This window comes from Phalacrocorax carbo, chromosome 1 (assembly GCF_963921805.1).
Source record: "Phalacrocorax carbo chromosome 1, bPhaCar2.1, whole genome shotgun sequence".
In the NCBI taxonomy this organism is placed as follows: Eukaryota; Metazoa; Chordata; class Aves; order Suliformes; family Phalacrocoracidae; genus Phalacrocorax; species Phalacrocorax carbo.
The window spans coordinates 175,066,575-175,093,938 of record NC_087513.1 but is presented as its reverse complement, the minus strand read 5'-3'; the positions used below and the strand labels follow the sequence as shown (position 1 = coordinate 175,093,938).

Below are 27,364 nucleotides of genomic sequence, written 5' to 3'. Positions count from 1 at the left end.
AATTTTGTTTGATTTTTGAAAGATTAAAATGGTCTTATTAAAATTTCATTTAAAAATAAAAATTGAGGGCAATTGTGGTACCTTTTAGCTACAAAAAGTAGCTTCTTAGAGTTTTTGAAAAACTGACAAATTAAAATGTCAGATTAACAATACTTTTTGTTTGCTTCTTAACTTGTTCGTTAACTTACTCTCAGCAAATAATGTTATTAAAAAATCACAGGAAAAAATATTTTTATAAGCTTGTAAATGAACAATTCAAGTAAAAAATCTAAAATACTTCAACATTAACAAGGTTTAAGGCTTCCACCAAATTTTTGCTTTCCCTGATTTCTTTAAGAATGAAAATGAACATAAATTAAGATATATTTGCTGTACAGATCAACACAAAGTATTTGGAACACCTATTGAAAGGAAGTAACTAAATCTTACCTATTATAATGTGAAATAACTTCTTATGTTGGTCAAGCGACCAATCTTTCTAGTTTGACTTGAATGAATAAATACAAACGGGTTTAGTTTAGCAGATGGTTTCCAGCAAATCAAAGGAGCAAAATTAAACTAAAGTTCTATGGCAACATCGCAGGTTCTATCACTTAATATTCAGCTTCACGACACTGTCTTTTTAATATGTTAATACTGATTGGTTTCTCCTAAATTCTTCTACTGTATTTTGAATTACATTGTTTGATATCCTATTACTCCATTCTGACTACATTGCCAATATAATTACTGCACCTTGAAAGTAAAATGAAGTATCATATAAACTCAGGCTATAAATTTAAGCCTTTATTTTAAGAGGATCTCAGTACAATCTTTCCAATCTGTTAATAATCTTCGCAGTCTATGACTTCATCTTTTTTAGTGAATTTAAAAATAAGGAATCCAAATCTATTTTTCTCAAAGCTCTAATGATTAGCTTTTAATTTTGACCTGGCTTCTCTCCAGAGAGCTCTTCAGTTAATTTTCAGTGCAATGAAAATGATAGAGTGTTTTATTTGATTTATACATAAGTATAAACTGAAGTACGAAAAAATTCACCTTTTGGTAATTAAAATAAATTTTCTCCTCCACCTCTCAAGAATTTTCCACTGAAACTTTGTTATATCTTAGTTTTGATTTGGATACACATTTTAAACACTCTTTTAGCATTATAGCAAACATTTATAAGATGGAGCATTCAATTAGAGACAAGCACCAGTGCATAAGGGTTAATTTTCAGATTAAATAGAACAAAAGAGATAGAGAACTGCCACAGGTATATCACTCTAAAAGAATTCATTTGAAAAGTCCTTATGAACAGTTTTGAAACTGTTATTTTTTTTCATACACCCTAGTCACTGGTCACCTGCCTTCTTCAGAAAGAAACGTGTTCTCTTTAAGAGTTGTACTTGAATCTGAAGAAAGTAGTTTTATGAGAAACTTTCTGAGATACACAATGGAATTCAGTTTGAGGTTAACACAACTGTTTAAGGAGCTTAAAGGCGGATGTCAATGATGTGAGATACCAGTGATACATGTTTACATTTGTGATACTTATCTATGATAGGCAGTGGAAATCTAGGATTTGATTCAGTTGCTAAACATGGGATATAATGATACTTCAGATAACTTAAGGTATCCAGGATATTCTCATGAGGATGACATACAACAAAGTGGACACAATTCAGTGGAACAAATGAGGGCTGTTAGTGCTGTTGACAGTGTCTCAGGGTATCTTTGTATACAGCCACAGACACACCAGAGGAAATCCAGAAGAAGGTACTGTGGAGTGTGGACATAGCTGTGGACATAGTACAGGGAATTGCCTTTAACACTATGGATAAAGGGCTACAACACTCAGCTTGGTAATGTGGGGGTCACTGGTTTACATGCAATTAGCCATGCAGAGGTAAGCAAAGTATGTGATGCCTAGATGAAGTAAAATCCCTATTGACTGGAGGAATGCAGCTAAATGTAATATTTTTAGAATTTGTAGTAGGATTAGAAGATTCTGAACATAAGAGTAGTCTGAAATCTTGCCTCTAAATTATTTCAGTTGGTACTTTATATACCACAGAATCATAGAACAGCGCAGGTTGCATGTGACTTTGAACGAACTCTCATAGGAAAGGGAGTCTAGATGAGAGTGAGACCATTACATACCTTATACACATACATACATTACCTGATATTTTACCTAAGGCAATTGAAAAGGAAAATAATCTTTTTAATCTTGGGTCCATTTTTCACCATTTCCAGCAATTCACAGAACAAACAAAATAGTTACATTCCTTCCATCTGACTTATGTCAATAGCTTCATTTAACTCAATAGTAGTAAATCTTGCAGATATTAATTATAAAGAACATTTCTACAAAGAACTAGGGCAGGGACCAGTAACGAACAAAGACTGCAACATCTCTTTCCACACAATAAAAGCTAGGTGTGAGGCTGGTGTGTGAACAGTTTAAGTTACCTTTTGTAAGCACTTGGCAGATTTAAAAATAAACTTTAAAGACCACAGTAAAGCACAGTATTATGTGCTAGCTTCTCAATCAGCGTAGATGTTGAAAAATAAACAGCTCACATTTCTGACAAAGAAACCTTTAATTGTGTCATATTTGACTGTTTCCTTTGTACCACATTTTATATTGGAAAGTAAAAAAAAAAAAAATCCCACCCAACCCTCTGAGGTCTCAGTATGACAAAAAGTGCCTGTAAATCTCAGCATCATGATTTATGACAATTCTTGTTTTAATCATGTCCTTCCTAGCATTCTTTTCTTGATCCCTTTCAGAGTGGGTATATTTTTTGTACATCATAGACACTACAATACCAAGTACCTGGTCATGTCATGAGCTGCCACTTTTAGCCTACCTTCATCTTTCTTCCCATATTCTTCAAAGTATTAGCTGAAACAATAACTGCTTGAGCATGTCAGAGTATCATATGCTATCCTTATACTGGTAAAAGAAACACAGCAAGAAACAACTGAGTAGCGCCAATTGGGTTAGCACTACAATTCCTTATGGATTACTTGTCTGGAATAGACTGTAGTGGCTCAGAACAGAGCCAGGGATTGACTTAACTGAGCAGTAAGGGTGTGCAAGATCTGGTGTTTGAGGTCTCTCCCTCTTTTTATTTTTATTTTGCAGTGTTATATACCCAATATGAAGCAACCTCAGGATGTCATTTGAGGATTCCAGTATTAATACTTGATTTTTAAGCAGGTTTGAACTTGGATTTCTTTCTCGATTTTGGACAAGCGATTCAATTCTGAAAGGTTAATATCCAGAATAGTAATTGGGATTCACAGCCAAAAGTATTTGCCATTACCATATTATTTTTGTTTTTTTTTTTTTTCCTTTCATGGTCTGAAGTAAATAAATTTTGCAGACTCAGACAAAGAAGAAATAGCTCAATGATATGTTTTGCTGTATCAGTGACTCCTTTGTTTATTCATTGGACCCTTAGCTCAGGATTTGATCTCTAAGGAACAGTAAGTATGCTCAAATGAACATGAAGATATTTAGATATATGAGAATGTTGTCTCTGGCTTCCTATGTAGAAATAACTCCTGTAGACATTGATATGATCTGATATTGCTGGCAGGTGATTCAGACCTTACTCATCGCTGTCAATTTTCAGTGTTGTGACCTTCACCATAAACAGTCCTCTTTGGTGCCCAATGTGGGGTGTCAAAAAGGGTTGTGATGGGTTGACTCTAGCCAGCAGCCAAATACCTACCCTGCCTTTCACTCACTCCCCTCTCTTATGGTTTGGGAAGAAAATAAAAGGAAGGTGAGAAGACTCACAGATCAAGATAAAGACAATTTGATAGGGAAAAGAAAAGCTGAGTGCATAAGCAAAGCAAAAAGAGGAATTAATTCACTACTTCCCATTGGCAGGCAGATATCCGTCATGTCCTGGTAAACAGACCTTCAGTATGTTTAACAGTTTCTTGGGAAGACAAATGCCATAACCACAACCATCGTCCTTCTTCCTCCGCATTTCCCTGAGCTTTTTATTTCTGAGCACAATGTCATATGGTATAGAATGTCCCTTTGGTCCATTGGGGTCAGCTGTCTTGGCTATGTCTCTTCCCAACCTCTTTCCCACTGCTGACCTACTGGCTTTTGGAGGGGTAGTGGTGTAGGGAAGAGTGAAAGCCTTGATGCTGTGTAAACACTGCTCAGCAATAGCCAAAATATTGGTGTGTTATCAGCAGTGTTTTAGCCACAAGTGCAAAGCACAGCACCATGCAGGCTGCCATGAAGAAAGATAACTCTGCTTCAGCCAGACCCAGTACACTAGCTGAAAGGAGAATGATTATGTGGAGGTAGTAAACAGAATAAAATTACTATTTACTTCTCTGGGGAAAAAAAGAGGGAACTGAAGCCTGAATCACAACATCATAGAAGCATTCAAAGGAAAGGAGCTCCAAAGGACCTCCAGTGGTCATCTAGTTCAACCTCTTACTCAAATCAGGGCTAATGCCAACAGTGGATTTGGTGGTCACCTGGTGTAGTTAATTCAGGAAAACCTTCAGTGAAAAAGATTGCTTAGCTTTTAAAAAACTTTCTGAAGTGGATCACTGTTTTCCAAATGGTTCCCCCCACCAGGCAATTCCCAACCTGAACTGTCCATGCTACACCTTGGGGTGTTTGTCTCTTCTTGTATTTCGTGCTGCTCCTAAGAAGAATTTGGTTCCATGGTCTTCCCTTCAAGAAGTCCTAATTTGCTATTACATCATCACTTAGCCTCCTCCTCACCAGGCTAAACCAGTCCGCTTCCTCATCCTCTCCTCTCCTAGATGATGTGCCATCTTGGTAGCCCATCACTGGACCTTCTCCAGTTTCTTCCAACACCTTTCAAATTGTGGAGTGCAAAATTGGAAACAATATTCCAGGTTCACCGTTAGCAGCATGGTATTATGGGAATAATAACTTTATATGGCCTGCTGACAGAATTTTCCTGATGTAGACCAACATGCAGTTTTCCTCATTTATGTTGTTGGCTCATACTCAGCCCGGTATCTGTCATAATCCCTAGAGGTTTTTTTCTAAGAATATTTACTATTCTGCCTGCCTTTAGCATATTATGATATCTGCAGTTACTCCTCTTCAGTTTCACAACTCTGCACTTCTTGGGTACCTGTTGGCCCCATCCTCAAGTTTATTGAGGTCACTCTGGATGAAGGGCTGCCATTCCTTTTTTCTAATTTTGAACAATTTTGCTTTTAAACGCCCAGAGAATTCAGCAGTTGCATTTTATAAACTGATGAGGTTTTCACAATAACAGTGATATTACTATTATTGTTAGTGGTAGTAGTATTAAGTAATAATTAAAAAATACCTGTGGTGGAAGCAGTGGTAATCTGATATAAGCAAGTAGCATACTTAGGTCATTGCATCGCCTCTGCATATCATACTTCACCCACATCATTAAGGCATGGAAAATGGTCTCTTCATCAGGAACGTTCACATCATCACTAGCAAGAAGTTTATGGAGTTCTTCAGCTGGTAGAAGTAAAAATTCTTGATTTCTTATAACTTCCATGATATTCTCCTGAAAATAAGAAAGTATTTCAGATTTAGTAATACTGTAAGAAAATAAAAGCAGCTGTTAAAGCTAATAAACTCACAGGATTAGTCAACATCTGCCACAGCCAGCCCTCTTATGGCTCACGAGAAAAACAAACTAAAGATTATTAAACAGCTATAGTTGTAATTCATGTATTAATTTATTCAGAAAATAATATGAAGATTATATGTTAATATTGTAATTTAAAATTGTCAGAATTAGTAAAAGGGCACGTTGGCATATTTGAAATTTTTATAAACTCAGTTGTAATTGAGCACATTCAATATATTGTAAATCTTTACATGCACATACCACATATCCCTGTATTTTTTCACTATCTGATCTATTTCTTAAATAACTTGCCAGTCATCTACAGTTATATTATCAATATCCAGATAATGGCTATCTCTGCATATGACAAGGCTGAGAGAATGATCAAGACCATGAACATAGCATTTTTTCTTGAACTTTTTAAAACAGATTGCTAACATTGGGCTAGCATGCAAAATGTATAGAGCAATTAAAATCTCACAGTATTGAAATTTACAATACATATAGGAATAACTATAAAAATTAAGCAAAACCTATAAAAACTATATAAAACCATATAAACTACATAAACTAACCAAAAATGTTTTGTTTAATTGACTGAATCCTAAGAACTGAATTAAGCGCTCTTGGAACTACCTACACTACATTAACAGGACACAACAGAAGCACAGTTCTGCAAGGTATCTTTCCCCAAATATTTCCTGTAGGGTTCTTGATCTCTGTGGAGAAATTGCAAATGTGTTCTCATATTCTTGATTCATAGACAATTGTAAGAAGAAAGTGAAGTAGGTATGGACTGGAGGCACAAGACCGTCCTGGAAAAAATCTGATTTTGACATAAAACAAAAATGTAAAAAGTGTTGGAGGGAGAAGTTAAGTTAAAATAGCTACTAAATAAGACACAATAATGAATTTCATAATGATATTTTGGATAGACTCTGTGAGAGTAAGATGAAAAGCAAGGAAGGAATGACAAAACATCAGTCAAGGACTTAAGTGTAAGAACATCAAAACCGAGGGAAGTGGATAATTCCACTGCTACGCCCACTCAGTTCAATTCTTAGCATATCAAAATTCAAATTAATTCTGTCTCTAACTGCTTGTTTGGATCTGGGCCGGGGGAAAGACCAACTGATCATCAGGAAGTGAAATAGAAGTAACACAGCATTACTGAGGCAATATAACTAATACTGAAAAAAATTGCTGCGAGGCTTAAAACATCAGAATTTTCCACTGGCACTAGTAAGTCACATGTTGTCCTCCTCCTGTCCCATGCAATACAAAGAAATTAATAACTCTCCAACATCATAGTTTTTGAAAGTTTCTGCTTAAAAGATTCTATTAAAAACTCAGGGCATATCATTTTATATAAGGTAGCACATCAAATACATACATGCAAGTAGAATAAATTAGCTAAAGATAAAAGTGATGCTCATTACTATGAATGTGTATACTTTTACATATAAAACATAACTTTCAATGAGTAACTTTTTAACTCTACATATACACCCAAAATGGGGTGCTGACACAACAGACAACCAAAGGTATATATATGGTCATGGTCTGTATTAACTGTGTTGTTAAGGTATCTTTACACAAGTGATAATTAGACCAAAACAAGACCCACTTCTTTTTTTTAAATTGTTTGATTAAATGCCAATAGGTACCTTAAATACCAGATTTTTATGGCGTAAGGTTATAATCCGTTGACTCCTGATTAAGTTTAAATTGTGTGACTAGCACAATAGCTTGAAAATGTAAAGGAATTAGTTTGCAGGCGCTTAACCACAAGTTGGCTTAATTAATTTTAATTAAAAAGCCATAAAACTTTGAAAATTTAATTGCACATCTCAATAAAATTATTTATAAGCCAAATTTTAATTAAGGCTGGTTAAACTGACATTAAATCCCATTATGAAAAAAAATGTAACTCTACTTCTTAATAGGAACCAACATCAAAACTTCATATTAGCATATTAATCCAAAGACCTAATATTATTGAGAAGCATTGCAATGGTGGAATAAATTTTATGAACTCACAGAACTTAATTAATGTTGAATAACACTCAAAGCAGGATAACAATTTTAGTTTTGATTAATATTTTTAAGAATTTTTTATTGTCTTTTCATTGGGATATATGCTTAAAGAGAACTTATTCCAGCCTCTGTACTCATTTACCATTGACTGAAAGTAGAATCTAGCTAACTTTTCAGACAAAGCATATGAGCTCAAATCTGTTCTTCTAAACATCTGGACTTAGACTAGTTTCATGTTACTCAGGGCCGAGTATTGTAGAAAATGCTATTTGATTAAAATTCTTTATATAGCTGTAACGTCTGTGTATATATATATTTCTATGGTATATTTATATATAGTTTATGTCTATGAAACAGCAATAAAATCCAGGCTCTTGATCATCAGAGCTAAAAACTCTCTCCTTCAAGTATTTAGCATTTTCTAAATTGGCTATTGAATGTTTAGAACTTCCTAGTTCTCATTTTAATTTCTTGAGATCCATTTCATTTGGAGCAGCAAAGCATATTTCAGTGGCTTGCTGTTTTATCATTACAGAAATAATTTACTATATGCTTATTGTGGAAAAATATCTGCCTTTCTTATAAAATAAAATTGGTCTTCATTTTTGCACTTTAGGGGACAGGATACAAAAGATGTCTGCTATCTACTGGTTAAAATTTTCAGGACAAATAAAATAAACTTTAAATTCTCCTGAAGGCAAGGCGCAAGATAGGAACTGAGCTACTCAGTCCTGCTCTAGTGAAGTGCTTTCAGGAATGCTTAGGTCCTCACAGACTGAGGAACCTTAATTTTGAGAATAAGCATACTCAATGTTTAAGCATGTCCAGGGTTATGTCACAGAGGTGTATGAATTTTAAGGACCTGTAACTTTGACTCTGATACTTAAGAAGCTTTGTAGATCTGGTCTTCACTGTCTCATAAGTCTCACAAGATCACCTGGGCTGTGACTAATGCCTCTCCTGCATGGGTCATTCACTTAGCCTTTCCCTTCAGCAAGAATTGAAATGTTTTAATTAAGTAGAGTAGTGGATTTTTGCTTTTAAATTAGAAAAGGTAACTTACAGGAGAAAATATGGAAGTCTCTGAACCCACTTGGAGAAAGCTATGTCCCACTTGTTTGCCCTTCCACTTTCTCAAAATGATCATGCACTAAACATTGCTGTGGGGTTATAGCATTTCCATGGCAGAGTTGTTTCACTTTTAGACCTTTTCAGCAGCACACAGGATTAATTAAATGATCTTAAAGTCAGTATGACTCTACCACAGTAGAGTCATGTAAACAAAACTTATCTGTATTTAAGGGTAGATAAGCAAGCACCTGAGTATCTGGCTCTAACAGCATGTGCATCGTAGGAACATAAATGCTCTATGAAATTAAACTATCACCAAATAGAATCTAATAAAAATAAATTCTACTGCATATATCCTTATAATGAAGTTATTAATACAAGTGAATCTGATTTTTCTTAAATCAAGACTTGCAATGAACATTATTTCACATGGAATCAAATTATGCTGCAAAAGTTAGTTCTCATGGATGTTTATGTCCTTGTTTTCACTAACCAGCAAGTATCAGTTGTACGGAAGAATCTGAGAACAATTTCTTCAGTATTATAAAAAATGTTAAATAATTTCATACCTAGACAAAGAATGCCACATTCTGAGAGTGCTATTTAGAACCTGTTACATCAAAGCTGCTGTGGCAGTAAAATGCTTAGCAGTTTTTTTTGTTTTGAATACACAGAAGTTGTAGGAGGTTTTAAGAAGTTTTACATTTTATTGATTTTGATGATGTGGTCTTTCCAATAAGAAAATAAGAAACTCATAAAATAAAGCTGAAAAAATGGTATCCGTACGCTAGCCTTTCACTTAAATAGTAAATGACTAGTGTCAATGAATATTTTAAGCCCACATCTCTTTTAGTTTAGAACCTGAGCTTTTATGCAAACATTTCAGTAAAAGAATAAATAATGCATCTGATTTACATATTAAATAATATAGTATATTTTCTGAAGTTCTAACGACCTGAAAGCCAATTTTGGTTTTGATCAAGCCCCAGACTGTTTCAGTCTGGAATTATTGCTGCTGTGCTACATTGAATTCAGCCCTCTTGTTTTGTACACCCAGTTTTCCCTATCAGCTGTGTATCATAGAAGACTACATCCCCTTTGCAAAAACTGTCCTGTTGTGTATCTTCTTTCGTAAAGGAGAATGGGCTTTTTAAGTTCCTGAACTCCCATTAGACAAAGGACCAGCGCTTATTAATACACTTATGGTCTGCTTCTCTAGCCAAATCCCAGATCTGATCTGAGAGCAAACTCCATCTGTCCTATGTAATACAAAGAGCTACACGTTTCTTCCAGTACCAGATGCCAGCCTGATGTCACCATTACAGATGGCATATAAAGGCTGGGGTGTTCAAAGGATAGGCAGCTAGTGGAAAAAGATCATGTAGGTGTATGTTCCTCTGAACTTTGTCAGTGGGAAGAGAGATCAGCAGCTGCTGCTTTTTCGGGACAGCAGACAGCAAGCTGAGGATTGAAGAGACTGTGACTATGGATACCAGCTCACAAAGCATACTGAAATCGTAATAGAGACTTTTAGATGACAAAGATAGACTACTACAGTCTAAATATTTTCCTTTTTCACTTGCAACTTTTTTTTTTTTCAAAAATTTTGAGTTTTGTGATATGACTCTGTAGAATTAACCAGATTATAGTCTAGTTCATTGTCAGTATCATGCAGCATTCTGGGATTTCACAATCTAAGTGTAGTTCATAACCAGTTGGTCATAGACATTTGCTGATATGCCAGTTCATCACAATAAACTAGCTAAAACTTTCAAGCTACAGGGCCTTAATCTTGCATATGTTTAACTGTGTCAGAATGGTTGAATGGTTAACCTTTGTTTCCAGTTTTGCTGAAGGATCTTGGATCACATATGCTGCACGTATTCTTCTTCACACGTAAGAAGATCCAAGAAGCCTAAAGCTGTACACAAAGCAGACACAACTTGATAAATTAATGAGGACATCTACACATCTTGCTTCACTTGATTAAAACAGTCTTCCAACACTATTCTCGGAAGTCCTGTATCCCTGGAATACAGGATTTCAGGAACTTCTGGACCCTGGAACTTCTGGGTGCTAAACCCCAGTGCATGCATAACATGTTGTTCCTAGCATGGTAGCTAGGACAAACAGAACTTCAGTAGCAGGTAAACCAGTTTTCTTGTTATTCATTACTTCACTTTTCCTTATTTTCCTTTTTTAAAAAAAATCTTTTTTTTTCTTAGCTTCCTCCCCCCCTGCCCCGGCATTTTTTTGGGTCTTTTTTAATGTTAGTTTACTGTCCCAAAATAAAGTTAACAGAACCAAGGAGCACAATTCGGGGACCTGAAAAACTGGAATGTGTGTGTTCTGTGACTCGAATTGGCCAAGATTGTCATTGGAAGAGTTCTCAGCACAATTTCAAGAAAATAGCAAAAGAGATCAGCACTGTGAATGAACACCAGAGGTGGTATTTTGGACTGAAAAGGCTAAAAGTGGCAAAAAGAGAGAGTCACAGTGCAAACTGTCACATTGGTGCAATATTGTAAAGTGTGGATACACACTTGTATTGACTCTGGTGACTGTCTTGTTTTGCTTTTACTTGTCGAAGGTGTACCCTCAGCCCTCCCCAAATATGGAAAATATGAACTGCCCCAATTTTTAAAATTGTGCTGTTTGCACAGCAGGAATGCAACCCTTCTCATCTAGGTAACAGAACAAGTTTCTGGGTTTAAATTATAACACTTCAGGGAAGTAGTCATCATGGCACTCTCACTTTCTTATTCTTCTAGCATGACTTTTCTTTCTTCCCTACCCTGCTCCTGCAGTTATGCTTTCGTATAAGTTTCCTGCCCCAGTCCAGCACAATCATCCAATTTACAGTCTGGCCACAGTGGCTTCCCTAACCTGTAGGTCACAGAATCACAGAATCATTTAGATTGGAAGGGAGCTCTTGAGATCATCTAGTCCAATGCCTTTGTTCAAGCAGGGTCAGATGGAATAGGTTGTCCAAGACTGTGTCTGCTTGGGTTTTGAACGTCTCCAATGGTCACTCCACAACCTCTCTTTGCAATGTGTTAGAGTGTTTGGTCACCCTCACAACAAAAAAGTTTTTTCTCGTGTTCTGATGGAATTTCATGTTTCTTAATTTATGTCTATTCCCTCCTGTCCTGCTACTATGCACTACTGAGAACAATCTACCCCATCATCTTCAATCCTTTCCATCAGGCATTTATACACATTGACAAGATTCCCCCTGAGCTTTCTCTTCTCCAGACTGAAGAGTCTCAGGTCTCTCAGCCTCTCCGTATATGAAAAATGCTCAAGCAACCATTGGAGCAACCACTGGAGATAAACTACTCTATAATTGGTACCCCCATGGGAGGAGGAACAGTACCATTTTGTAGGGTAGGAGGACATAAGGACCATCAATTACAACATCATGAAGGCCAGGATAATACCATGGTAAAATAATGAGCTTAGGGAAGAGGGTTGTCTTCCACTAAGAGCCCCATCAACACTCACCACAGCGTCTGGCCATTGCTGGAATACTCACAGAATCACAGCTTCACATAATCACAGCTTGGAAGGGACCTCAGGGATCATCTAGTCCAACCTTTCTAGGAAGAGCACAGTCTAGACAAGATGGCCCAGCACCCTGTCCAGACGACTCTTGAAGGTGTCCAATGTGGCCGAGTCAACCACTTCCCTGGGGAGATTATTCCAATGGTGACTGTCCTCAGTCTGAAAAATTTCCCTCTCATCCAATCGGAATCTCCCCAGAGCAACTTGTGTCCATTCCCTCTTGTCCTCTCCATGGGACTCCTTGTAAAAAGGGAGTCTCCGTGTTCTTTGTAGCTACCTCTTAAGTACTGGTACATGGTGATGAGATCCCCTCTAAGCCTCCTTTTCTCAAGGCTGAACGATCCTGGTTCTCCTAGCCTATCCTCATATGGCAGGCTTCCCAGTCCTTTGATCATCCTGGTGGCCCTTCTCTGGACCCCTTCCAGCCTGTCCACATCCTTTTTGTACAGCGGGGACCAGAACTGTACACAGTACTCCAGGTGTGGCCTGACAAGCACTGAGTAGAGTGGGATAATGACTTGTTTATCTCTGCTGGTGATGCCCTTTTTGATGCAACCCAGCACCCTGTTGGCCTTCTTGGCCGCAGCAGCACACTGTTCACTCATGTTGAGCTTCCTGTCCACCAGGAACCCCCAGGTCCCTTTCCACAGAGCTGCTCTCCAGCCAGGTGCATCCCAGTCTGTGCTGCGCTCCCGCATTATGTTTTTCCAGGGGCATGACCTTACACTTGTCCTTGTTGAACTTCATAAGGTTCTTGCTGGCCCACTCTTCCAGCCTATCCAGATCTCCCTGCAGAGCAGCTCTCCCTTCTGGAGTCTCTACTTCCCCACTCAGTTTGGTGTCATCTGAAAACTTCATCAGGGTACAATTGATCCCATTATCCAGATCACTTATGAAGATGTTGAATAACATTGGGCCCGATATCGATCCCTGGGGGACCCCACTTGTGACAGGTTGCCACCACCTTTTTTACCACCACCCTTTGTGTGTGGCCTGTCAGCCAATTCCCCACCCACTGCACAGACCACTTGTCTAGGCCATAATGCATTAATTGAGAAGAATATCAAAAGCCTTGTATCCATGGATAAATTAAAACTCACTCAGGATGGGAACATATATGCATACACACTCTATAGCAGCTACAGCAAGTACTAGCCCAAATTGATTAGATCAGACCTGGTAGCACACTGTGTTGAAGCACTCATGACTGTGGCCAAGAGCTGGAATTGCAACTTATGGCATCTTAAGCAAGATGATTAAAGACAAAATTAGTGGTAGAGAAGTCTCAGAAGCAGCATTGTTAGGCATTGGGTTGCTCAGCAAAGATTACAAGTGTGTCTCAAGTTTTCATGTAACTTGCTGTGTGTGACTGTGGTGCATGCTAGAGCTGAGGCCTGCGGATTAATAATACCAGTAATACTTTCAGCCACTGTGCCATAGTTTACTGCACTCATTATGCAGAATCCACAACTAGGGAGGACACTGGTATTCAGTTAGAGATGTGTGCTTCAATCTCTGTAATCTGGCTTTTGAGCCAATCGCAAACCAAGTTTGGATGCAGAAAAGCACAAGCGTAACCTTTCAACATTTATGTTTCAACATTTATGTCAAGGTAAGCACATATTTTTATGGCCTAATGGAGCCCCTGTCTTGGTTACTTTGATTATAGGCATAGGAAAGGAAAATAAGGAAAATAGAGGATAACAAGCCTAACAGGAGCCTCATCTAAATCAAATCTGATTAAAAGAAAGCTGGAAATCAGAAAAAAAAAAATATTTATTGCTGTTAAAGCATCAAGCTCTAGAGTAGATTTCCAGTGGGTGGGCAGGGAACAGGTCTCTTAGAATCAGTGTAATAATTTAGGATGCAGTTTTCAAGAGGGATTATATGAGGTGGTTTCCCCAGACAGCAGGGAACTGTCCTGGAATCTATTTCAGTTTTGTTTTAACCCAGTTACCCTTCTGTTGATCCTAATAACATCTGATCCACTGAAGATTACTTCCTATAAAGGCAACATCTCAAAGACATTTGGAGATGGATAATTTGCCACTTTTGTAGTAGCTTTCAGAAGTAATCATCCTCAACATTAAAATATGTGTATAATTTCCCATTTGAACTCGTCTGTCTTTCACTCATACATACCGGTTCTTATTTTGAATTTATCACTCTGATTAATGAGCCCATTAGCACCAAAACTTTAAAAACTCAAAATAATCTCCTGGGTCTTTAATAACTCAAAGGAGTTGAGTGGTTATGGCCTTGCTTTTACAATTAATTTGCAGTAATGTGTCCTATAACACTATGTTGCAATGTTCAGGAGTGAAAAAAAGATACTTCATCATTAACACTGTTTTTTGTTATAGCACCTACAAATTCACTGGTAATCTCATAATCATTCATTGACCTATCCTGACACTACTTAGCCTGTGAAATGTGATTGAATACAGCACCAAGCAAAGGCTGAAGGCATATGCAAGATCATGTCTATAAAAAAAGCTTCTACCTTCATAAATGATTAATAAATACTGTAATTAAGATAATATTCTAAAAGGCAATTGAAACCTCAGTCAGAGCATTAGAGTGAAATCTTTTCTCATATTCCTGTACTCCAAACTTGAATTAAAAATAAGTAGCCATTAAAATGAAAATGCACCTAACGAAACATGTGGAATTGCATGATCATAGAGGAAAAAATGCCTTGTCCTATTACTCTCCTTTCCACACTATGAAGATTTGCAACAACTGTGTTTCTTCTGTCTTCATTAGCTATCTCAAAGCATATGTGTTCTGTGTCACGTGTGACGTATGCTGGTTCTGGAGAATGTTTTGGTTACAGTTCTTTTTGAGGAGTGAAATGTTTAAAAATGGTAGTTTATATTTCAGACTCTGTAGTCATTTTAAATGAAACCAACTATTACAAAATAGTCACAGCAGAGAGGTAGAAAAACTTTAGCATTTCTGATTAATTAGCAAATCGCTCTATTGAAAAAGTATATACTTTTCAAGAGCATTCTAGAAAACAAACAGCCCATTATACAGAAAATACAGAGTTCAGGAAATGTCTAAATCATGTGCCTGAATAATTTTCTCTCACACTCTGTTTTTCATTGTCAGACTCTAATCTACCTTTCAACTAACATGCAGCATAATTTGAAGCATTCCTGTGCGCCTTAATTAGTATGGAAGAAGAGAATATATTCCAAAATAGAAAAACACTGGAACACAAAAAGGACTTAGAGAAAGAACCACCTCTCCATGTAAAGGGGACTTCCAAAGACTTCCACTCCATAAGCAGGTTTGAAGAAAGTCATATGGTGATTACTTTCTGACAGCACTTACAGCCTACAAACACATTATTAAATCCAGATTAATTCTAAAGACACAGTGTTATGGTACAAAGTTAATTAAAATAGTCACACATACCCCTCCCCTAGATAACAGAACCTTTTTGTACTCCACAGTATTTCAGAAAATAGAATAATTCACACAAAGATGTCTGATCACTAACAATGGTGATTTCCATACTCTTTCCAACAAAATAATGGTATACATTATAATGTAAAATAACCACTGTATTTAGATCTTAAGTAGTTTGTCAAGACACAAGGATGGTGAAAACTTGTCACATTAAGTTGTTGTCTTTGGTAGAACACTTATAAAACCTGTTAAATGAGTGCTGAAAATATATTAACCTACTGTGTGAATCCCAGAAGACAAATTTCAGACTGAAGTGAAATCATAAAATATTTGTCATCCTGCACACAGTATTGATTAAACTGACAGTTACTCTTGTTTTATTGGTGCTTTGGAAATTGCAGATTTGGAAGGAACAGACATTACGTTTCACTCTCTCCAAGACTTCACGTTACCATCAAATAATCTCACGCTGTCAACTAACTATAATATGCAGTAATTTCTTAGCATCAGTTCTTTATTGGGCAGGGGGAGGAGGCGAAGAGAACTTTATAGCTGTGTCTTGCTGTTGGTCGTCTTGGTTTTTTTTTCATTAGCTTGTGTTCAAGTTCTGACATAATTCATTATCATTCTACTCTTTTTAAAATCCACCACTTAAAAAGTCACGTAAAAAATAATCTATACTTTTTAAAAGAACGATCTGCACCCAAACTCAACTTCCCAAGCTATTTACCACAAAGTCAGTGGTTCCTTACATAATTAAACCTTCCCTATAAAATAGAAAAAAAGATTTCTAGACTACTTATCGCTCATCTAAAATCTCCTCATTTGTTTCTTGTCTTTTTTATTTATCAACACAAATAAACAGATAATTTCTTCTGGAAATAAACAGAACACTCCTAGATAAGATTTACAGCTGAAATTATGCTGCCTAACACAGCTGGCTTTAAAGCAGAACAGAGTTATAAATATTCTTTAAGATAAAGAATTTAAAACAACATGGGGATTTGCTAAACTTTCAGAATTGGATCTCCTGATACCCTAATGCTTTAGAAGGTACTCATTACATTAAAAAACAGAGTATTTATTCAGATGAGCTTATTGATAGCTGATACAGTTTTGCACAGAATTTAGGTACCTAGATGTTATTTAGTGTTTAGGTGCTCATGGAACGTAAAAAGAGATGAATGGGTTTAGAGCAAGCAAAGGTCTATTTGTGACCAGTAATCAGATGTAATTTTGACAATGATTAGAAGGAACTTTAAAAGGTAAATGTTGTACCTTCTCTGTGTATTATAGACTTGGGAAATTTGTCTGTAGGGATTTCCTGTATGCAATGTTGTCATGGTTGTAGCTGGGATAGAGTTGATTTTCTTCACCGTAGCTGGTATATTGCTGTGTTTTGGACTTAGTATGAAAATAATGTTGATAACATGCTGATGTTTTAGCTGTTGCTCAGTAGTGCTTACATTAGTCAAGGACTTTTCCAGCTTCCCATGCTCTGCCGGGTGCACAAGAGGCTGGGAGGGGAGGGGGCACAGCTAAGAGAGCAGATCCAAACTGGCCAAACGGATATTACATATCATGACCAGTATAATAACTGGGAGGAGCTGGCGGGGCGGGGCAGGCAGCAATCGCAGCTCAGGGACCAGCAGCATCGGTCAGTGGGTGGTGAGTGGTTGTATCACTTGTGGTTTTTATTTTTTTCCCTTTTTATTATATTATCATTATTATCAATATCATAATAATTAGTAATATAATTACTATTTTTGTTATTAAAATTTTCTTATCTCAAAGCACAAGGTTTCTTCCTTTTGCTCTTCCAATTCTCTCCCCCATCCCACAGGGGTGGGGGATTGAGTGAGCGGCTACGTGGTGATTAGTTGCCAACTGGGGCTAAACCTCGATGGCTTCTTGTGCACCCAGCCGAGCATGAGAGGCTGGAAAATCCTTGACTAGTACAAGCACTACCTAGCAACAACTAAAACATCAGTGTGTTTTCAACATTATTTTCATACTAAGTCTAAAACTCAGCACTGTACCAGCTATGGTGAAGAAAATCAACTCTATTACAGCTAAAACCAGGACAGATGTTTAGAAGACATTGTGGACTTCTCTTCAATTTATTTAATAGCACTTTGAATCTAAATCTTTGAACGTGAATAGGTTTTGTCTTCATAGAATCCCTTGCAGTCAACTGCACAACTTAAGCATATACCTTTAAAATACAAGTATTTCCTTTTGTTTGATTTTAAATCTGTTGCTCAAATAGATTTGATAAAGCTCAATTCTTGAATTGAGGGAAATAATATCCCATTCTCCCTTTCCATGCCATTTATGTCTCATGTGTCTATTACATCCTCTCCAGCAGTCATATCTTATCCATTGCCAAAAAAACCCCAAAACCACCACCACCAACAAAACACCTCTCTTCTTACGGAGGTAGGGGGCTTCCCCATATTTTCAATTATTATTGCATTATTATCCTTAGCTATGACTAAACAGAGTGCCCTGGCAATGCCGTTCCAAGATGACTTTACTCCAGGTGATCGAAGGAGAGAGAACACCAACCAATCTCACCTTGCATGCTTCTTCCCATGAAAAGAAAACCTAAGCTGCTGGATTTATATTTGATCTGGATCGCAGAAGGTTTGGACTTCGGATCACTCTGTAGCACAAACTCACAGGTCTACTTAGACACAATCATCACTCATCTTTTCTTTAGTGCTTTTTAGTTTTCTTACATTCTTTGTGGGATTAGATATCTAGAGCTAAAAGCAGTATTAAAGGTACAAACAAACCATGGAGTGGAGTAGGATTTGGTACTTCCTGTTTTGTCCTCTGAACGTGGCTGCTCATGGTTTGGACAGGTGCACTCTTCGCTGGGTAAGAAACTGGCTGGATGGCTGATCCCAGAGAGTTGTGGTGAATGGAGCTAAATCCAGTTGGCAGCCGGTCACGAGTGGGGTTCCTCAGTGATCAGTGTTGGGGCCAGTCTTGTTTAATATCTTTATCAATGATCTGGATGAGAGGATCCAGTGTGCCCTCAGTAAATTTACAGAAGATACCAAGTTGGGCCAGAGTGTCAATCTGCTTGAGGGTAGGAAGGCTCTGCAGAGGGATCTGGACAGGCTGGATCAAGGTCAATTGTATGAGTTTTAACAAGGCCAAGTGCCCGGTCCTGCACTTGGGTCACAGCAACCCCAGGCAACGCTACAGGCCTGGGGAAGAGTGGCTGGAAAGCTGCCTGGCAGAGACGGACCTGGGGGTGTTGGTTGACAGCCGACTGAACATGAGCCAGCAGTGTGCCCAGGTGGCCAAGAAGGCCAAAAGCATCCTGGCTTGTGTCAGGAATAGTGTGGCCAGCAGGAGCAGGGAAGTGATTGCGCCCCTGTACTTGGCACTGGTGAGGCCACACCTTGACTACGGTGTTCAGTTTTGGGCCCCTCACTACAAGAAGGACATTGAGTTGCTGGAGCGTGTCCAGAGAAGGACAATGAATCTGGTGATAGGTCTGGAGGACAAGTTTCCTAAGGAGCAGCTGAGGGAACTGGGGTTGTTTAGCCTGGAGAAGAGGAGGCTGAGGGGAGACCTTATTGCTCTCTACAACTACCTGAAAGGAGGTTGTAGCGAGGTGGGTGTTGGTCTCTTCTCCCAGGTCACTAGCGATAGAACGAGAGGAAATGGCTTCAAGCTGCATCAGGGGATATTTAGATTGGATATTAGGAAAAATTTCTGTACTGAAAGAGTGGTCAGACATTGGAATAGGCTGCCTAGAGAGGTGGTGGAGTCACCATCCCTGGAGGTGTTCAAAAAAATACGTAGACATGGCACTTCAGGGCATGGATTAGGAGACGTGATAGTGTTGGGTTGATGGTTGGACTTGATGATCCTAGAGGTCTTTTCCAACCTTAATGATTCTGATTCTAATACTCCCCTTCTTTTGTAATCACCCTAAGCACTCAGGAAACATTCTCATAACCAGGTAACTGATCTCAATAAATAAAAGATGTTTGTGGTTTTTTTTCCCTCCCTGATAAGAGAAAGCTAGTTAAGATCCCATCATTAAATGCATACCATTTATTCCTCCATCTGCATTATTTTTACCTTATCAGTATTTAAGTTTATTTTGCATTATATACTTAGCATAACAAGATCTTCTTGCAACTTCTTAGAGGCAGTTTGTTGCTTTTACTATCCTTAGTAATTTTATACTGTCCATAAAGTCATTTTATTTTATTATTTACTTTTTTCCCCATATAATTTATGAGAATGTTTAGTTGATTATTTCACAACATACTTCCCTTATGGTCCTTACTGGTAACTTTTTACACAGTGATATCTGTACATTCATTCTGATCCATTGTTTCCTAATTGTTAACCAGATACTAATCCACTGGAGCACTTTTTCTCTCATGCCTTTAAGGCTATGTTTTTTTAAGAGTTTCCAATAACAGACTTATCAAAGGACTTTTGGAAATTCAAGCGCACAATAAAAACTTGTCCACAGACTCCTATAGACTTGTGAAATGGGATTTGCCTTACCAAAATTTCTTTCACTCTTTTTAATTTTTTTAATCCGTCTTTCTGCCTGTTCTCCACCATTATGGTTTAACCAGTTTACACCAAAATTGAGATAACTGGCTCTTTGTCAGACTTCTTTTCCTCTTTGCTCTCTCACTGTTGTCACATTTATCAGCTTCCATTTTTCTCTTACCAAGGACAACTTAGATGTTAGGTAACATATCACAGGTAACACTTCCTTCAGAATACTTGGGTCCGTACCGAATGTTCTTAGTGACCTGTCAGCATTCATATAATTTTGAGATAATTATTCTGACTTTTAAAAAATCTTCATTTATAATCTAAGACCCTTTGTAGCAAATATGAATGTAAACAACTTATTTAAATTTCTCTCTTGCCTTATCTACCTTGAACATTCATATTAAATGTGTTTTATCTCAACTTTACTGACACTTTCTAATGATTTTTGGGTTTAATGTCTTTGAGAAGAAGAGAATCCAAAAGCCAAACTGGTTGCTCAGGCTCCCTACATAGCGCATGAGCAAAGTCAGTCACTAAACAGTGAGTCAAAATCCTGTACAGTGAAGAGGATGCTACTTTGAACCTGCCAATAGAAAACATGGTGTCTAGTGACATTTTTAAAATCGCACCTCCTTTCTGCAGTGAAGATACTCAGATTATGGAGTACAAATTTCTGTGCGTCAACATTTTTTTCCATAGATATTGGACTGACTATGTGATCAAGACAGTTGTTGGGATATTAAACTTTTCAAATCTTGAATCCGTTATCATTATCGGATTTAGAACCCTGTCAAATGTTAGTTCTTTGGGATACAGTTTCTTAGGAGGAGTTCCTAATCATCATTCCAGACTTACTAAGTCAGGAATAAAAAAGATCAAAAAAGGTTTAACTGCTTTATTTCTGTACGGACAGGAGACAGTAGCACAGATGGTGCAGAACAGAGTAGTAGGTGGACTAAACTGAGTCCACTCAATGAACTAAATGTGGTGCACTTGTTGTTGGCTTTGAGTTCTATGCTTCCCATTCTTTTCATCACAGACTAATCACTCCTACAAATAATGTCAGGGTATTTGCATTTCAATTTAAATTTGCTGATTTGTCTCAGCATAGGAACACAGGATATACACATAGTATAACCCAGCTGCACATTTTATCCTGTGAACAGCACCAAGAAAAAAATATCTCTGAGCCAGGATGTAAGGCTCAGGCTTGGACAAAACATGCATTGCAACATACCCTATGTTGGTTCTTTCTGTATACTGCTTCATTCACAAAAGAAATACAGTAAGAGTAGAAATAGGAGCAAGAATAAGATAAGGATTAAGGATTAAAAAAACCCCAACATTGATATTTCATACCTGTCACTTTCTCCCAAGCACAATTTTTTATCTTCTTACTAAGAGAGTACATAATAAATACAACCTTATTTAAGATAAGCAAATTTTCAGCTAATATTCAGTTTTACTGAAAATCTGAAGGTGATGATAAACTCTGGCTGCTCTTGCCCCTTCTCAGTTTTAATTGAACATAAACCAGACAGCAGTAGCTATCATTCTGCATTTCTATTTCATCGTACAGCAACATCTTGAATTAAAAGAAACAATTATCTATATTTTCAGATGTTTACTTTTTCCAGCAGGTTCTTTACAAAAATCTTTAAGAGGTACTGAACTAGGTAATGCATTTCCAAAATATATTCCAGATATGTCCAATCACTTCTAAAAAAGGAAGAGGTTTTTACCAATTGTACAATAAATGTCAGTTGCAATACACCTCAGCAGATCCTGATGGATATAACAGATTAAGAATGTTAAGAACTAAGATTATTTTAACATATGTTATTGAAATGTAATTTAACTATAGAAAATAAAAAAGTAGATTTTAACTCAGGAATTTATTCTACAGAATTCATTAACCTATGCTGATCTGTTTGAAATTTGTAATAAGAAAAGCAAAAGTGTTTAAAAAATGCCTGCAAAATCCTTTCTGTGGAAGCACATTGTGATACCAACTTCTATGAGAAAGTCATGGCAATAAATTTCTAAGATTTACAGTAAACAGGAAAACAACCAGGTGTATTTCTGAATAACTTCTTAGAACACACCTTTCAAAAATTATAATAAAATCCTAATTAATACAAGGTTTTAACCATCCCTAGGAATTTCAGAACTCTATCTCAGATTTTGCCTAAACCTAAGCAAAGCAATGACAACCATCAGAATGAACTCTGAGTAGGTTTTACAGCTGAATTGAACTTGCTTAAAGGAAAAGTTTGTATAGTTCTAAAATCCTGATCCTCAGAGTGCTAGCAGAGAAGTTTAGCATTATTTTTAGTTCTTGCTCTGTGTGTCAATACATGGCTCATACCTTTAGAATCAAAACGATGAGTGTGTTCACTGTTTATGAAGAGCACTAGACTGATGGAAGGTTGATTGGGTTTGGATACAATCTTGTCAGAGGTTCAATTCAGAGTAGAAAGAAATGTTTCATAATAGTGATTTCCAGAATTTTGACAGCTTTCCCTTGCACGGAGAGATTATGTGTACAAGTTGTTATCTTCTAAATATGTAGTTTAATTTGCATGTGCTTCACTACTTAAATCCACAGTTTGCCCATTATAGAACTGCACTATAGTAAGGCAGTAAAACTTAGAGCTACACTCTTATGTTGAAAGTTTGGGCTTTTTAACCAGAACATAAATTTATTTGTGGAATGTGCTTAGTTTACAAATTCACCTGTCTAGCTGCTACGATTTTGTCATAATTTACAAGAATTACTGCATTTCTTTGAAATTATCTTAATTTCTATGACATGAGTAGCATGTCCAAAATTACGGATATTATTGATTAAACTGCGGTTTTTGTAATCAGAGCTTGGACAGTAAGACCACAAATGCTTATATAAATATACAAGTTCATGTGTATAAGTGCATGTATATGTATATTCATACACACCCACAATAAAGACATTCCACCACAGAGTTTTGAATCTGACCTGGATCATAGCTCCAATCTCATGAAAATAAACAACAAAAAAAGAATCACTACTGATGGAATAAATTCTACTGAAAGTTGAGAATTATGAAATGTCACAAAGAATTATATGTGATTATTTTGTGAGTATTAAATTTTGCCTTGATTGGACAGCAATGAAATGTAGTAAATTTAGACTTACTGCATCAGGTTGGCTTACAAAACAGAATCATAAAATAATTCAGGTAGAAAGAAACCTCTGGAGGTCATCTAGTCCAACCCTTACTCGTATCAAGACTAATTTCAAATGCAGGTCACGATGCCCAGGGCCTTGTTGAGTCTAGCTTTGAATATTCCCAAGCACAGAGATTCTACAGCCTCTCTGAGAAAATAAGTACTCTCTGCTACAATGAGGACTACTATCACTGTGAAGAAACTTTTTTCACTTGGCAATTGCAACTTCTGACTGTTGCCCAATGTTGTCTCATTGTGCACCTTCAAGAAGAGAATGATCCTATGTCTTCTATAATCCCTGACAGGTAGCTAAAAATAGTGAGTCCCCCTTAGCTTCCTTTTCTTCATTAATGTCCCCTCAGGTTCTCTTCATATATTATATGCTTCCTGCTTCAGCTTCATAGCTGGTTCAATTTGCTCTTGACTTGAAATGCCACCAGCTGGAAAATGCATTCCAGTTAAGGCATCATAAGCCCTGGGTAGAGGGGAATAATTTTTTCTTTCAACCCACTGGGTAATGCAACCGAATATGTGGTTAGTCTTCACATAGATGCAGCACAAAATTTCATCAGAAGAAAAATTCTGAATGGTTTCAGTAGTGAACCTACACACTTGAAAACTGATGGTGTTGACTAGATCTACTCATCATTCAGGTGGTCTGCAGACTGTGTGTTGCTCTCCATTTGGCAGCATAAAGATCTGTATAATATCTTTATGTTAAATCAAAAGTTATAGCAAAATAGTTAATGTAATAATATATTAAGAAAAATCCAAAAAAGAAATTCTGGTATGTTTCACCAACATGACAAACAGGAACACCGATTAACCTTGTATTCCATAAAATGCAGAGCATCCTAAGTAAAAAACAAACAAACAAAAACCCCAAATAACAACAACAAAAACCCAAGATAAAAATACCCGAGATGTAATAAAGAAAAACAGCCTCAACTCAGCCTGAATTTATTCATAATAAACTACAACATTACTGCACGCTGATTAACAGCCCTGCTGTGTGAATTAACTATATGGGGGGGAGGGGGTGTGATGCATCAGCACCTTCTTGGCACATACTGGAAGTTTATTAGATGCTGAAAGAAAAAGGGTATAATTGTCTGAATAACAGGAGGGATTATACATATCTCACATATTTATATAGATACATATCTGTGTATGCAGGAAAAATTAAACCAACCCAAGATTAAAGATTGCAATTATTAATTTACTTATACCATAGAGTATTCTTCTGCCTTATATTCCCTTTTATTCTATTTCAATAATGTGAACAATGTCATTAAATTATCTTTTGGCTTTTCTGATATCCACATGAAAAGAAGTATCTTTAAAATAAAACATAAAATGATAACTTTCAGATAAAGCAGCAAAATTAGTAAGAAAAAGCTTCTTGTGGTTTTCCCAAGTATTTAAATTTTTGTTCTGTTTTGATTTTTTCCCTAACGTCTTCAATCTTCACATTCACATAAGAAAACAAACACAAAAAACTTTAAAAGAATAACCTTTCTTTAAAGTGATCAAAGTTAAGAAACTGTGCCTGGTAGCTCTCAGATGCCACATTAACACTGTGCCATAAGGGCAATCTCAGAGCTACCATAACCTAAAGCATGGACAGGGCTGCTTAAAAAGATGCCTTGCTTTTGATAACACCCTTACAATTTTCTTTCATTTTCTTTTTCATTATTTCCTCACCCTTTTTAAAGAAATTCCGATGCACTGGGGAAAGAGAGCTTATCGAGTTTATCCTGATAAGTTAATATATTTTCCAACCGTATACTGCTGTTTGTAGTATTTCAGACTTTAGTAGTGGACTTAGAATACTTTCAGAAAGGCATGCTTGTAAAAAGATCTGTATCAGCAACTAATACATGGCCTCTTTTGGGAACATTACATACAACCCAGGAGCAGCCCCCAGTGTTTTCTGTATATTAAAAAATATGAAATATAGTTATGTAAACAACCGAATGTGCCCTACTGCAATGGATTCTGCTGTTTTGAACTTTTAACTAAAAGCCTTAAAAACCTAACTTTGGGTAGGATACAGAAGAAGGGGATTGGACTATACTACCTGTAGGGAAATCTATAATGAAACACCACTGAGACTATCAATTCTCTTTAACCTTTGTATTTTTTTGGAAAAGCAATTTCCTTACCCAGCTGACTGTGGTAGCAGCATCACAAGGCTTTGCTCTGCTTTGTTTAACCCTACTGCAAACAGCGGCTACACTGACTAGACATAACTCCGCTGAAAGAGTTTGAAGGGCGGGACATTTCTTTTATTAATGTTAGCGATGCACAGCATTTCACCTTCTGAACAATTATATTGCTGTCAAGCACAAAACATTGTTCTTACAATGATAAAAAACCTGACAGGTCTAGACCTATTGAAGACTTTGCACTAGGTTACACTAATCCATCACCGCCACCGGCACAATTTGTTTTCATGAAACTGCAGATCTAAATAAATGCATTCTGCTAATTTACATCACTTCAATTTCTTTTGTAAGTTACCTAACGTAAACAGAAATTGCACCTCAACTCCTTAATTGCAATAGGAAGTGATATATAAAAGGGCCAGATATACCTCTATTTCACAAATGGAAAAAAACCCTCTTCAATTCTGTTAATCTATCCAGTTCTGAAACCACTTTGGAACAAGTCCCTGCCTTGCTCTACCCTCCCAGAGCAAGTAAAAGGAATTTCCTGATACTCCCCAAAATTCAGTTTTGTATGTAAGTACTGGAACACTGGTACTTACACCAGAAGTTAGAATATACCAGTGAAACGTCCTGCATTGAGGAATTGGTAATTTACATTATCAGAAGTGTAAAATAACATGTCAGAATTAACAGGACCACAAATTAATGGAATTAAAATAGATGAAAAATATTTTTGACTTTTAATATCCAAGTCTTCACAATATAATTTATTTTATAAATCATGTCAGATTAATTTCTTGAGCAGCCTTGTCTAGGCAACTCATTGTAAGCAGGGAAGACTACAGAATTCTACCACAGATGTAAGAAAATAAAACACAACAGGCACTGATGGAAAGACACTGCTCAGAGAAGCTTCAGAGAGATGAGTTGACTTTGGCACACATTTTCATAACTAACTTTGCAAAAATATATGGACTTAATTGAGTAAATCATTGTTGAAGTGAAATAAAAGGTAAAAAAAAATTTTGTGACCTCAGAAAGAGTATTTGTCAAAAATAATAATTTAGTAAGAGGTACTCACAGAATAAAGTGGTAGAACTTCTTTTAGAATAAAGTGGTAGTCCTTTTTTTTCCCCTATTTACTCTGACCATGATGAAATATTCCATTGGACACAAAAGCTTAAGCTCTGCACCAGGGCTGCAGATTGGATCCACAATAAAAAGAATTGATGAAATTTAAAATTTTGAACAAAAACTCTCCATTTACAAATTAACACCCTTAATCTTGTGCGGAATACTCCACAGATCTGACTAAATTAAAATTCTATTTGGTGTCAGTTCAGAAATGAGAATTAAATAAACATTGGGCAATGTAAAACTAGAAGATTTTGGTAGGCCAATCACACTGAAGCAGTACCACCTAGAACAGATCACAATCTAAAAGATAAGAAAGTTATGAAAATGAACAACTAGGAAATAAGTTATTGTTTACATTTATCTATTAAATCTACATTAATAGGAACTAAGGCAGAATGTTTTGTCTCTTGCATTCATTAGTTAAATAAACCCATAAGCCTCCTTCCTAAAGCTTTCACATCCTCGGCATCTCTGATCTCAGCATGCTGGAAACCTGTTAGATAAAATTTGCATAATTATAAAACATATAACATTGTCATACTGAAAAAAGAAGACTTGTTAATAAGAAGAAAAGAAGAATAAAATAGTTGTACATTTTTCAGGTTT

The 27,364-nt window shown here is 36.7% G+C and overlaps 1 protein-coding gene across 1 annotated transcript in view; it reads right to left on the bottom strand.

The window, feature by feature from the left end:
- Positions 1-27,364, bottom strand: part of KLHL1 (kelch like family member 1) — a 254,532-nt gene that overhangs the window by 92,828 nt on the left and 134,340 nt on the right. Inside the window, exon 5 of the mRNA XM_064440768.1 lies at positions 5,334-5,546. Within this exon, the coding sequence (XP_064296838.1) occupies positions 5,334-5,546 (213 nt within the window). The remainder of the gene's footprint in view (positions 1-5,333; positions 5,547-27,364) is intronic.